Raw genomic sequence first — 12,971 nt, forward strand, 5'->3', positions numbered from 1 at the left:
CCGGTGTATGGGGTGAATTTTTAATTCAGAAAAGTGAGTGGAGCAGGCACTTATGTTGGTAACAACAAGATATGAAGTGAGTAGAAAAGTGCCAGAAGACAATAGAGAATAAAAATTTTTTTTCCGCGGCGGTGGTGGGGTTTGAACCTGCGACCTTATTGGTACGACAACTCCGCCTGGCAGGTGAGAGCGTGGCTCTACCGTGTGAGCTATCCACGAACACAAATAAAATATTCGTTTCAAACCCAAAGTCATTTCTAGATCCCTCTCTCACCCACTTCTTGAGATCGCCGATTCGTTCACCACCATCGCGAAGTAATTTTGACCAGCAGTTAAGCTTAATAGCCAATATTCTCATCACAAACATATAACATAGAAACGATTGAGACATTGAGTATGCTCCGGTGTATGGGGTGAATTTTTAATTCAGAAAAGTGAGTGGAGCAGGCACTTATGTTGGTAACAACAAGATATGAAGTGAGTAGAAAAGTGCCAGAAGACAATAGAGAATAAAAAATTTTTTTCCGCGGCGGTGGTGGGGTTTGAACCTGCGACCTTATTGGTACGACAACTCCGCCTGGCAGGTGAGAGCGTGGCTCTACCGTGTGAGCTATCCACGAACACAAAAAATATTCGTTTCAAACCCAAAGTCATTTCTAGAGTTCAAACCCCACCACCGCCGCGGAAAAAAAATTTTTATTCTCTATTGTCTTCTGGCACTTTTCTACTCACTTCATATCTTGTTGTTACCAACATAAGTGCCTGCTCCACTCACTTTTCTGAATTAAAAATTCACCCCATACACCGGAGCATACTCAATGTCTCAATCGTTTCTATGTTATATGTTTGTGATGAGAATATTGGCTATTAAGCTTAACTGCTGGTCAAAATTACTTCGCGATGGTGGTGAACGAATCGGCGATCTCAAGAAGTGGGTGAGAGAGGGATCTAGAAATGACTTTGGGTTTAAAACGAATATTTTATTTGTGTTCGTGGATAGCTCACACGGTAGAGCCACGCTCTCACCTGCCAGGCGGAGTTGTCGTACCAATAAGGTCGCAGGTTCAAACCCCACCACCGCCGCGGGAAAAAAAATTTTTATTCTCTATTGTCTTCTGGCACTTTCTACTCACTTCATATCTTGTTGTTACCAACATAAGTGCCTGCTCCACTCACTTTTCTGAATTAAAAATTCACCCCATACACCGGAGCATACTCAATGTCTCAATCGTTTCTATGTTATATGTTTGTGATGAGAATATTGGCTATTAAGCTTAACTGCTGGTCAAAATTACTTCGCGATGGTGGTGAACGAATCGGCGATCTCAAGAAGTGGGTGAGAGAGGGATCTAGAAATGACTTTGGGTTTGAAACGAATATTTTATTTGTGTTCGTGGATAGCTCACACGGTAGAGCCACGCTCTCACCTGCCAGGCGGAGTTGTCGTACCAATAAGGTCGCAGGTTCAAACCCCACCACCGCCGCGGAAAAAAAATTTTTATTCTCTATTGTCTTCTGGCACTTTTCTACTCACTTCATATCTTGTTGTTACCAACATAAGTGCCTGCTCCACTCACTTTTCTGAATTAAAAATATACTTCCGGATGGCAATGTTGTGAACTCCTTGACCAAGCGCATTCTATCTATAGATAGTTCGAAGATGACGTCACTCAAGCATTTGTTGTTATATTTTGCCATCCGCGTTTGTGAGTTATTCTCACTGAACTGTATTAACCAGACTATGAAAGTTAATGGTAACACATAACTTTGTTTGTTCAGTCCAGTGAGCATTACTCATAAACGCGGGTGGCAGAAAACAATAACAAAGACCTGAGTGACGTCATCTTCGAACTATCTATAGCTAGATCGAAGTTGACGTCACTCCGCCTTTATTGTTGGTTTTCTTTTTTTTTTGTTTTGTTTTTGTTTTGTTTTTTTGCCATCCGCGTTTTTGAGTAATTCTCACTAAACGGTATTGTCCAGACTGTAAACGTTTAAGTTTACACATAGGTTTGTGTGTTGGTTCTTTATACTTCCGGATGGCAATGTTGTGAGCTTCTTAGCCAAGCGCATACTATATATTCTGGCCAGTCGGCATGTATAGATAGTTCAAAGATGACGTCACTCAGGTCTTTGTTATTGTTTTTTTGCCATCCGCGTTTATGAGTTATGCTCACTGAACTGTATTAACCCGACTATAAACGTTCATGGATACATACAGTTTTGTGTATTGGTCCGTTATACTTCCGGATGGCAATGTTGTGAGCTTCTTAGCCAAGCGCATACTATCTATAGATAGATCGAAGTTGACGTCACTCCGCCTTTATTATTGTTTTTGTTTTTTGCCATCCGCGTTTTTTTGAGTAATTCTCACTAAACTGTATTGTCCAGACCGTAAACGTTTAAGGTTACATATATATAGTTTTGTGTGTTGGTTCTTTATACTTCCGGATGGCAATGTTGTGAGTTTCTTAGCCAAGCGCATACTATCTATACACATGAGTTAATGTGATTGTGATTTTGTTTCACTCGTAAAATCAGTCAAGCCTTGACTAAATGTTCTTTACGTCTAAGTTGTCTTTATTATAGATAGTATGAACATGACGTCACTCAGGTCTTTGTTATTGTTTTATTTATTTCTTTTTTTTGTTTGCCATACGCGTTTATGAGTAATTCTCACTAAACTGTGTTAATCAGACTATAAACCTTCAAGGTTACACATAGTTTTGTGTGTTGGTCCGTTATACTTCAGGATGTCAATGTTGTGAGTTTCTTAGCCAAGCGCATACTATCTATAGATAGTATGCACTTGGCTAAGAAGTTCACAACATTGCCATCCGGAAGTATAGCTGGCCAACACACAAAACTGTTTGTAACCATGTTCGTTTTATAATCTGGTTAATACAGTTTAGTGAGAATTACTCATAAAAACGCGGATGGCAAAAAAAACAATAACAAAGACCCTAGTGACGTCAACTTCATTCTATCTATACATGTGAGTTGATGTGTTTTTTAAGTTTTCGTTCACTCGTAGAAACAGCCAAGCCATGATTAATTATTCTTTCCGTCAAAGTTGCTCTTATTATAGTATTCATTGTGTTGGGCCGGCATAACAAAGGGAGAAAGTGACAACTCTGTCGTGCTCTAGAAAAAAACACATATTTAAAAATTTGGCCAGAAAACTCGTCCTTCAAATATCGATCGATTTAAATGACCCTTGTCTTAGCAAAAACTTTCAAACCTGGGACTTCGCGAAATTGACGTCACTCAGCAGCTCTTTGCTATTGTTTTTGGGCAGCCATTTTAATGATTAATTCTCACTAAATTTCATCAATCAGACTAAAAAATAGTATAAAGTTGACGTCACTCAGGTCTTTGTTATTGCTTTTTGCCATCCGCGTTTATGAGTAATTATCACTAAACTGTATTAACAGATTATAAACGTTCAATGTTACTCATCGTTTTTTTGTTTTTTTTTTTTTGTGTTGGTCCGTTATACTTCTGGATGGCAATGTTGTGAGCTTCTAAGCCAAGCGCATACTATCTATAAACTTTCTCGGTTACACATAGTTTCGTGTGTCGGTGGATGTTTTGAGTGTTTTGCCTAAAAGAATACCATCGATATTACGATGTCCAGTTATGTTTATATATTTTGTCTGTGGCTGTAAATGTGTTGATGTTCATACGATGAACCAAACTGTTTGAGCATTGTTTACCTCACATGAATTGTCTTTTATTTGGACTATAGATAGTATGCGTTTGGCTAAGAAGCTAATAACATTGCCATTCGGAAGTATAACGGACCAATAGATAGTATGCAGATGACGTCACTCAGGCCTTTGTTATTGTTTTTGCCATCCGCGTTTGTGAGTTGTTCTCACTAAACTGTATTAACCAGACTATAAAAGTTCATGGTTACACAGAGTTTGTGTGTTGGTCCGTTATACTTCCGGATGGCAATGTTGTGAACTCCTTGGCCAAGCGCATTCTATCTATACACAAAACTGTGTATCTATGAACGTTTATAGTCAGGTTAATACAGTTCAGTGAGCATTACTCATAAACGCGGATGGCAAAAAACAATATCAAAGGCCTGAGTGACGTCATCTTCGAACTATCTATAGGATAAATGCCAATATTGTGATTGTGAAAGTGTTTATTATCAACAATTCGAATTGAAGGGAACTGAATCGTCATTCTTGGAACTGGATTATAACAAAATTAATTCTGAAAAGATATAACGATAACTATTGAATTGTAAGCCTCGATTTATTAGACGGTTATTGAACAGAGACTGTGGACGTTTCTGGTTTCCCCTTTATCAATAAACAGGATGAAAGAAACACTCCAGACGAATGATGTGATAATGTGATAGTGACGTTGTTAAGGTAAAAAAAACCAACGTAAAAAGATATAACGATAAGTATTTAATTGTAAGCCTCAATTTATTAGACGGTTGTTGGACAGAGACTGTGGACGTTTCTGGTTTCCCCTTTATCAGTAAACAGGATGAAAGAAACACTACAGACGAATAATGAGATAATGTGATAGTGACGTTGTTAATGTGAAAAAAAAAAAACAAAGCATCGTATATTTACATACAATAACTCCCTGACATCAGTAACAATGTTTCGGTTGAAGGGTTGCACCAAAACGTACCTGGCTGTAACAGTTACAGGTGCCTTGACTGTCGTCTTTGGCGTTGTTCTATTTCCACTCGGTGATTACTTGATTCGGGAGCAAATCAAAAAGGTAAGATGTTCCATGACGTGCGGCTATGTGGTCTTAGTGATATGACACTCGCTTTCGGATCGGAAGGTCCTGGGTTCGAGCCTCGCTCTCGGCGCATAGTTGAGTCCTTGGAAAAAGGCTCTTTACTCACATTCTCTCACCGTACTCAGGTGTAAAACGAGTACCTGGCCGTTAAACAGCGTTGTCTTTGTCAGAAAAATTGTAATATCGCCTAACAGGCGTCATGTCCCGGCCTACATGTTAAATGTTGCTGTTGACCAGGGACCCCTTGTAAAGCGCTTTGAGCACATTTAGTGGATATTGCTCTATATAAAAGCTCGTTTTTTAATTATTTTTTTTTAAATGATTTATAAACTTGAGCTTTTATATAGAAGTGCAATATCCACTTAACCCTGTCCTTTCCAACTATAGGAAAATCGTCACATTCGTTACGATACAACCATCCTTTCTCTTATCAAATTTCTTGTGTACATCATAACATTTAAAGAAAATGAACAGTGTGTTGTATGTAGAGTATGTTTTGCTAAAGAAATTAGATCTATGTCTCGCAAGAACTACTGCTATTGTGTTTGAGTGATAAAAAATCTATTTTTGTGTTAGTTCGGAGTGAAGTTTTGGGGTTAATCTTGAAAATGGCTGGTAAAGATTCAAGGCGCTCCATAAGGGGTCCCAACCAGCAGCGTTAATAAACTTGGGTAGGGGGGTGGGGGGGGGGGCGAGCCATGACGCCAGTAAGGTTTTATAATAGATTTATTGGGTTAATATTTGACAGCCGCAACCAACCGCAAGGTTTGCGGTTATGTGGTCTAGTGGTATGACACTCGCTTTCGGATCGGAAGGTCCTGAGTTCGAGCCTCGCTCGGCGCATAGTTGATCCTTGAAAAAGGCTCTTTCTCACATTCTCTCATCGTACTTAGGTGTAAGTAAGTACCTGGCCGTTAACAGCACTGTCTATGTCGGGAAAAAAATGTAATATCGCCTGACAGGCGTCATGTCTCATTCTACATGTCACCTGTTGCTGTTGGTCGTAAAGCGCTTTGAGCACATTTAGTGGATATTGCGCTATATGAAAGTTCAATTCTTTTTCTATATGTGTGATTAAAGAGTCTTTTCTTCTGCGCCACCTGCAGTGGGACTGGAGCCAGTGACCCATCGGTCCGAAGGCAAAGGTCAGAACCACGGAAACAAAATAAGATAAAGAAATGTGACCAATCGTATCAAAACGCTATAATATGGAGATGAACCTGGTGCCTAAAATCGAATTTTAAGCTGACGTTGACGTGAGCATATTTTTGCAAGTTTGATATTCAGACCCAATTTTGGGCCCGTTTTTTTTTTTTACATTGTCTTAATGACCACTAATTAGAATTGGTTTGAGAGTGATTTCCATGACAACAATCAGACCCTACATTTCGGGTTACCAAACCTGCAAAATTGTACACGTTCGCCAAAGTCATACACTTTGAGAATATAAGATTCTTGGAATTCCTGCCTTTGAAATTGCATACAAGTTCCCAAAACCACCGCGCGACTTTGAAATAGTGCTAAGCTTATCAAAATGCATTCTCTTTACAATTTTGGTTCTGGAATATAACGATTTGATATTCTTTAAGATATCATTACAGTCACAATAATATTACACGTCAATATCTGTTGTTGTGTTGTTTGGTGAAACCGGATGCATGCGAGAGAAAAATTAATTGAACTGCTACATTATTTTACAAAGGATAATTACATTTTTAAAAATTTACTTTTATGCCACGTGCACATATTTGAAGGTCTGACATCAGAACCCACTTATGTGCCTAGTTTAACATTGTTGTAATGGACAATATTTTACGTCATTTTTTTTGAGATTTCCATTACAACAATGGGCCCATAAGAAACTGGGTTATCAGACCTGCAAATAAGTGGACGTCGCTATTATGCTATAGAAAGATCAGATTATTATTCTTAATTCTTTCCAGTTTCAAGCAGCAATATTTGCGCCACTATATCCTATATTCAACAAAAACTCCCGTTTTTTGACTATCTAGTTTTCTTTGCCTAACATTTCAATGATTACACCCACCTAACCCCATCATCCAGAAAGTAGTAATCGCTGACAACGGTGATAGCGAGTCCTACGAGATTTGGCAGGAGAATCCCATCCCCCTGTACATGGCCTTCTATCTGTTTAATGTGGACAACGTGGAGGAAGTTCTGAGCGGAGGAAAACCAATGCTTACCGAGAGAGGTCCTTACACTTACAGGTATGGTATATAATATTTGTAATCCTACCTGCTTATTTAACCCTCTCCTTACCACCTGCAGCAAAATCGTCACATTTGTTACGACACAATATGCATTTTTTAATTCAGATTTATTTTGTACGTCACAAACTTTGAAGAATGATCTTTGTTTAATTAATAAGAACATAGAGAAAGTTTTTTTTTTTTTGTAGAGAGCTTGTTTGAGTTTAAAATATCAATTTTTCTTATGGGTAAGCCTGCCATTTTGGGAAAATACTGAAAAGTATCGGTGAGGAGAGAGTTAAAATTCAAATTTTCGTAATTTTTAAGGGATAAAAATAATAGTCGCTCTAGTTTACTTTATACATCAACAATTTAACCTGACAAAGATTGTACAAAACTTGAAAATCCTTAAAATTATGTATTCTACCATCTACTTTCATTAAGTGCCAATAAGTTTTTATGTCTTAAAATGCGACCCATCGTGTCAAAGCGGTATTATGTCGGAAGGGACTATATGCCTGAAATTGAATTTTATAGACACAAATTAGAAACTTGGTGTTAACGTATGTTCACCATGATGATGGAAAATAAATCCTGTTTCTTGTATTGCAATAAACTCGAAGTTCCTATTTCTTATCAGTTTATTTACAAATTCACTTTTGGGAATCCTATTCGTCCTGACATAATACCGTTTTGAGACGGTGGGTCACAAATAAGGCTCATAAAGTTCTGAACTTGGGGCCAAAGTTTCGTAATCCTACGTTTTTGTTTTTTTTTTTTTTTGTTTTTTTTTTTTTTTTTTTTGTTGTAGTAGGAGGCAGATCTGCACATCGGCGGTGATTACAATCCGCGAGGACGAGAGAGACGCATGCGCACAACCAACATGACATTCTCTCTCTAATAACTTTTCCGCCGGTGACGTCACAGACTATGGGTGACGTCCAATCAAGGGACGCTACTCTTCCGCTAATCTCATTCCCTATTGTGCCACCTGGAACGACGAGGAGAAATAAGCATGACTAAAAAATAAAAGGTGTTTTTCCGACTTTCCAATACAAAATGGGATTTCCCAATAATAATATGATAGTGCGTTCATTTCTGCAAATGTTCACAATTTTTGAATACAAAATTTTCTCTTTAACTCTCTCCTTACAAGCCATTTTCATGATTTCCTCCAAAACTTCACACCCCACTAACACTAAATTAGATTGTTTTTTATTACTCTGACATAATAGCAGTAAATGTTTTGTCAGAAATAACTTCTTAAGCAAAACCTGCTCTACAACACATTGTTCATTTTCTTTAAATTTTATGATGTACAAAAGAAATTTAAGAAAAAATGTTGGTTGTATCGTAACGAATGTGACGATTTTCCTGTAGTTGGAAAGGAGAGGGTTAAACTTGTTAATATATTTATTTTTTTCATAAGGCCCTTAAATTTTGAAATAAGAAAACCACGCAATCATGCTTGTATAAATACGAATAAATATAATTTATTGGCATTTGCCAATATTTGCAAATTCCATGTACCTTTATTCAGTGACAACATAAACGGGACTCTCCAATTCCCCCCCCCCCTTTTTTTTTTTTTTTTCCCCCTAAAATTTTAGCTCTAGTGCGCACGCATAACTGCAGAGTGGACATTTCATTGAGTTCTACGTATACCTTGGTCAATAGAATTCAATAGTCTGATGTTTCTAAGTTACTATGCGTCATTACGAGGGAAGTGACGTCACCATTATTGAAGCCTATTACTGCTTTAGTGAAATTCCCCATTTCCTTTGTCTTCCTCTTTCATTAAACTCACTACAATTTTTGGGTCAAATCTTTCCTCATTTGCCTAACCTCATAACTAAATTAGTGTGCTTTTTATCGAAACTTGAATAAACTCCGGACATCTAGATTATATGCGGCTATGTGGTTTTGTGGTATGACACTCGCTTTCGGGTCGGAAGGTCCTGGGTTCGAACCTCGCTCGGCACATAGTTGAGTCTTTGGAAAAGGATCTTTACTCTATTTTCCCTCACCGTACTCAGGTATAAAATGAGTACAATGTTGTCTCGGTCGGGAAAAAATATATATAATATCACCTAACAGGCGTCATGTTTCGTTCTACATGTTACGAGTTGCTGTTCGTCACGGAGCATTTGTAAAGCGCTTTGAGCACGTTTAGTGGATATTGCTCTATATAGAAAGGTCAATTTTTTAAAAAACTTAAATACATAAGATACATTATTATTCAAATCGAGTTGATGTCAAGTTGCCAACATTTAACAATGGCTGACCGGAGCTATGACTGGTAGATCGTTGAACTTTCTGATCGGAAGGTCCTGGGTCTTGCTCGGCGCATAGTTGAGTCCTTAAAAAAAGCCCTTTACTCACTTTCAATCACCGTACTCAGGTGTAAAATGAGTATCTGGTCGGTAACAAAGTTGTCTCTGTATTATGGTATGGTAGGAATATATGGGTACCCGATGATTATGTACATCTAATGTTTTATATTTTAAAACGTTTTTCAACTTTTTCCACCCAGAGAACACCGAGTCAAGTTTGACATTGTGTGGAACCAGAACGGAACCGTGACCTACCGACAAAATCGAACATTCGCTTTCGTCCCAGAGATGTCCAATGGGTCAGAGTCGGACATGGTCCACACACTCAATCCTCTTATTGCGGTCAGTCCGTTTAAATTTTATGAATTTATTAGTAATGTTATTAATGTACGGCTATGTGATTTTGTGGTATGACACTCGCTTTCGGATCGGAAGGTCCTGGGTTCGAGCCTCGCTCGGCGCGTAGTTGAGTCCTTGGAAAATGCTTTTTACTCACATTCTCTCACCGTACTCAGATATAAAATGAGTACCTGGCCGTTAACAGCGTTGTCTCTGTCCGAAAAAAAAATTTGTAATATCGCCGACTTTTTATGGGGTCTTGGACGCTCACACGGTAGAGTCACGATCTCCCCGGCCATGCGCAGTGGAGTTGTCGTACCAGTAAGGTCGTGGGTTCGAGCCCCCATCACCGCCGCGAAGTTTTTATTCTCTTTTGTCTTCTGTCACTTTCCTACTCACTTCGTTTCCCGTTTAATGTTATTAATTAAATAAGGTTGAAGATCGTTATGAGGCTGAACTCAAGTGACAATGAATTATCGATTGATCATTAGTCTTTTTTTCCGAGGGCCACAAGTCTGTGGATTTCGATCCCTGACAATTTTTACTTTTTGATAGTGTGTTTTGTTTAAGAATTTGTGAGAAAATGATACATAAAATATTACCTTTTGATAAATAACAAAATCAAAATAACTAGAATATATCCATGTATTCATAAAAAGGAAAATATTACTTACGTTGTGTATAAAATAGAATAAGAGCAAACCAAACACACACACACGCACACACACGCACACACACACACACACACACAAAAGAGAGAGAGAGAGAGAGAGAGAGAGAGGGAGGGAGGGAGAGTTAGAGAGAGAGAGAAAGATAAAGGAAGAGAAAGAGAGAGAAAGAGAGAGAAAGAAATAAAGAAAGAAAGAGAGGGAAAGAGAGGGGGTGGCAAGAGAGAGAAAGAGAGAGAGAGAGAGAGGGAGAGAGAGAGAGGGGGAGAGAGAGAGAGAGAGAGAGAGAGAGAGAGAGAGAGAGAGAGAGAGAGAGAGAGAGAGAGAGAGAGGAGCAATTTGATACATTTAAAACATGAAAAAAAAATCACAATCCGGATTGGAAAGATTTGGATCACAAGAAACGTCACAGCACATATTATTAATATCGCAAAAGAGGCGTAAATATCTTCCTACATGTTTAATGTGGCGTTTGACTAGCTAGGAAGTGACCTCTTTGAAAACGTTTAGTGTATATTGCACTATACAAGTGCTCATCTTTCTTTTCTTTTTTTTTTTTTTTGTATTGTGTCTCGTTAGCGATTTGAATCAGTATGAAACTGTGAATTAACGCCACATAAAATATGCTTACCTATCCATGTTGAAGGCAGGCTATATACATACCATCGGACCGTTAAATTAAATCAACACGTTACAACACTCTCGTACTCTGTAACAGCAACTCATATTACAGATTTTGACCTGAAATCTAGTCCTTCAAATACCAATAGATTAAAATGATCCTGATCGTGTCAAAAAGTCTAAAACCTGGAATTCCAAAGAAGTCCCAGGTTTGAGAGTTTTTTTTTAACAAGATGAGGGTTATTTAATCGATCGATATTTGAAGGATAAGTTTCTGGCCAAAATTTTAAATATGTGTTGTTGTTTTTTGGGTTGGTTTTTTTTTGGTTTTTTTTTTCAGAGTCCGGTAGATCAGTCGTAGCGACTGGAAATTTGATCAACAGCGTTGTATTATGTTCTTCTCGCATCGCATTACTGTCAAAACAACATTTTTTTTGGCAAAGACCCTTTACTTCAAGCAGAGAAGGTTACCTGTTTCTAGGGTCCCAATAGTTCATTTGTGAACCACCGTCTCAAAATGGGATCATGTCGGGACGAATAAAAGGACTCCAAAAATTGAATTTATTGTAAATAAACTGATAAGAAATAGGACCTTCACGTTTATTGCAATACAAGAAACATGATTTATTTATTTTCCATCATGGCGAACATAAATCAACCCCAAGTTTCATATTTGTGTCTATAAATTCAATTTCCAACATCTAGTCCATCCCGACATAGTATCGCTTTGTCACGGTGGGTCACATTTGGTAGAGCACCTGTTTCACGCGCAAGGGAACTGGGATCGAATCCGGGTTAAGGCGAGAGATTTTTTTTTTATTAAAAAAAAATTAACTCTCTACTCTCACCCACGATGAGAAACAAGATTAAGAATGACCCGTTTGGAACACAGATGTAAGAAAACTGCCGAGTCAGAACCCTGCATAGCTCACGACGTGTTTGGGTGGGGGGGGGGGAGGTGAGGGGGGTCGGGTGCCATGGACCTCCTATAAAAAGTATGCGCTTGGCTAAAAAGCTCACATCATTGCCATCCGGAAGTATAAGGGACCAACACACAAACTATGTGTAACCATGAACTTTTATAGTCTAGTTTATACAGTTTAGTGAGAAGTAGCGTACTCATAAACGTGGATGGCAAAAAAACAATAACAAAGACCTTAGTGAAGTCATCTTCTTTCTATCTATAGAAAAATAATCGGATTAAGAATCAACCTATGTTCCAACTTCGCGTTGATAAAGCTCGTAAGCAAGGAGTGGCATTCATTCTAGAAGGTCAAATTAAGAAATTAAGGAGCAGGCACCGGTGCAAGATAAAGATCTGAACAAGTGTGTATGAAAGATACCAGACAAGGCAAGAAAGAAAAATACAAGAAAAAAAAACCATCCCAAAAAATCAGTCGACCTCGAATGGGGATTGAACCTCAGGCCTTCTAATTACCGGTCAGACGGGCTACCATTACACCACACAATGGTGGTGTAATACCCTTTGCATAAAGCAAGAGGGGAGTGCTCTAACAACTGAGTTATTCGAAACCCCAGTAACTGGCGTACGACAATGAGTGTCACCACAGTTCATTGACACCTCTTGATGGTACTATTCTTCTACGTGATTGGCTACAACAGTGATGACGTCACTTCCCTCGTAATAACGCATGGTAACTTAGTAACTGGCTCTAAACTATCGGAACAGTGGCGGACGCCCTTATGAAATATTTCTCCGACGAGTATAAAAGCGTATCCAGAGGGAAAATAAAAAACATTATAAATCGGATCATATTTGAATTTTACACATTCTTATCACAAGATATCTGAAAAGTTCTAACCAGCATGAAGAATAAAAAGTACCGATTTTCTTTGTTTAGAACCATGATGGTCGCCGTTGATGGGCGACGTGACAACAGACTATTGAATCCAATTGTGAAAAAAAAAATATAAAAATAGACACGACTTGTGTTAACTGTGATATCTGTTGAGTACGATAGGCTGGAGAAGAAGAAAGTAACACAATTTCCATTTTCATTTTA

The 12,971-nt window shown here is 38.3% G+C and overlaps 1 protein-coding gene across 1 annotated transcript in view; it reads left to right on the forward strand.

The window, feature by feature from the left end:
* Positions 1 to 4,181: 4,181 nt before the first annotated feature.
* Positions 4,182 to 12,971, forward strand: part of LOC144976849 (scavenger receptor class B member 1-like) — a 26,693-nt gene continuing 17,903 nt past the window's right edge. The window contains exons 1-3 of the mRNA XM_078921360.1: positions 4,182 to 4,752; positions 6,841 to 7,004; positions 9,520 to 9,661. Of these exons, the coding sequence (XP_078777486.1) occupies positions 4,627 to 4,752; positions 6,841 to 7,004; positions 9,520 to 9,661 (432 nt within the window). The 5' untranslated portion in view covers positions 4,182 to 4,626. The remainder of the gene's footprint in view (positions 4,753 to 6,840; positions 7,005 to 9,519; positions 9,662 to 12,971) is intronic.

This window comes from Berghia stephanieae, chromosome 7 (assembly GCF_034508935.2).
Source record: "Berghia stephanieae isolate SIO BIC M18660-M18661 chromosome 7, UCSD_Bste_1.3, whole genome shotgun sequence".
Lineage (NCBI taxonomy): Eukaryota > Metazoa > Mollusca > Gastropoda > Nudibranchia > Aeolidiidae > Berghia > Berghia stephanieae.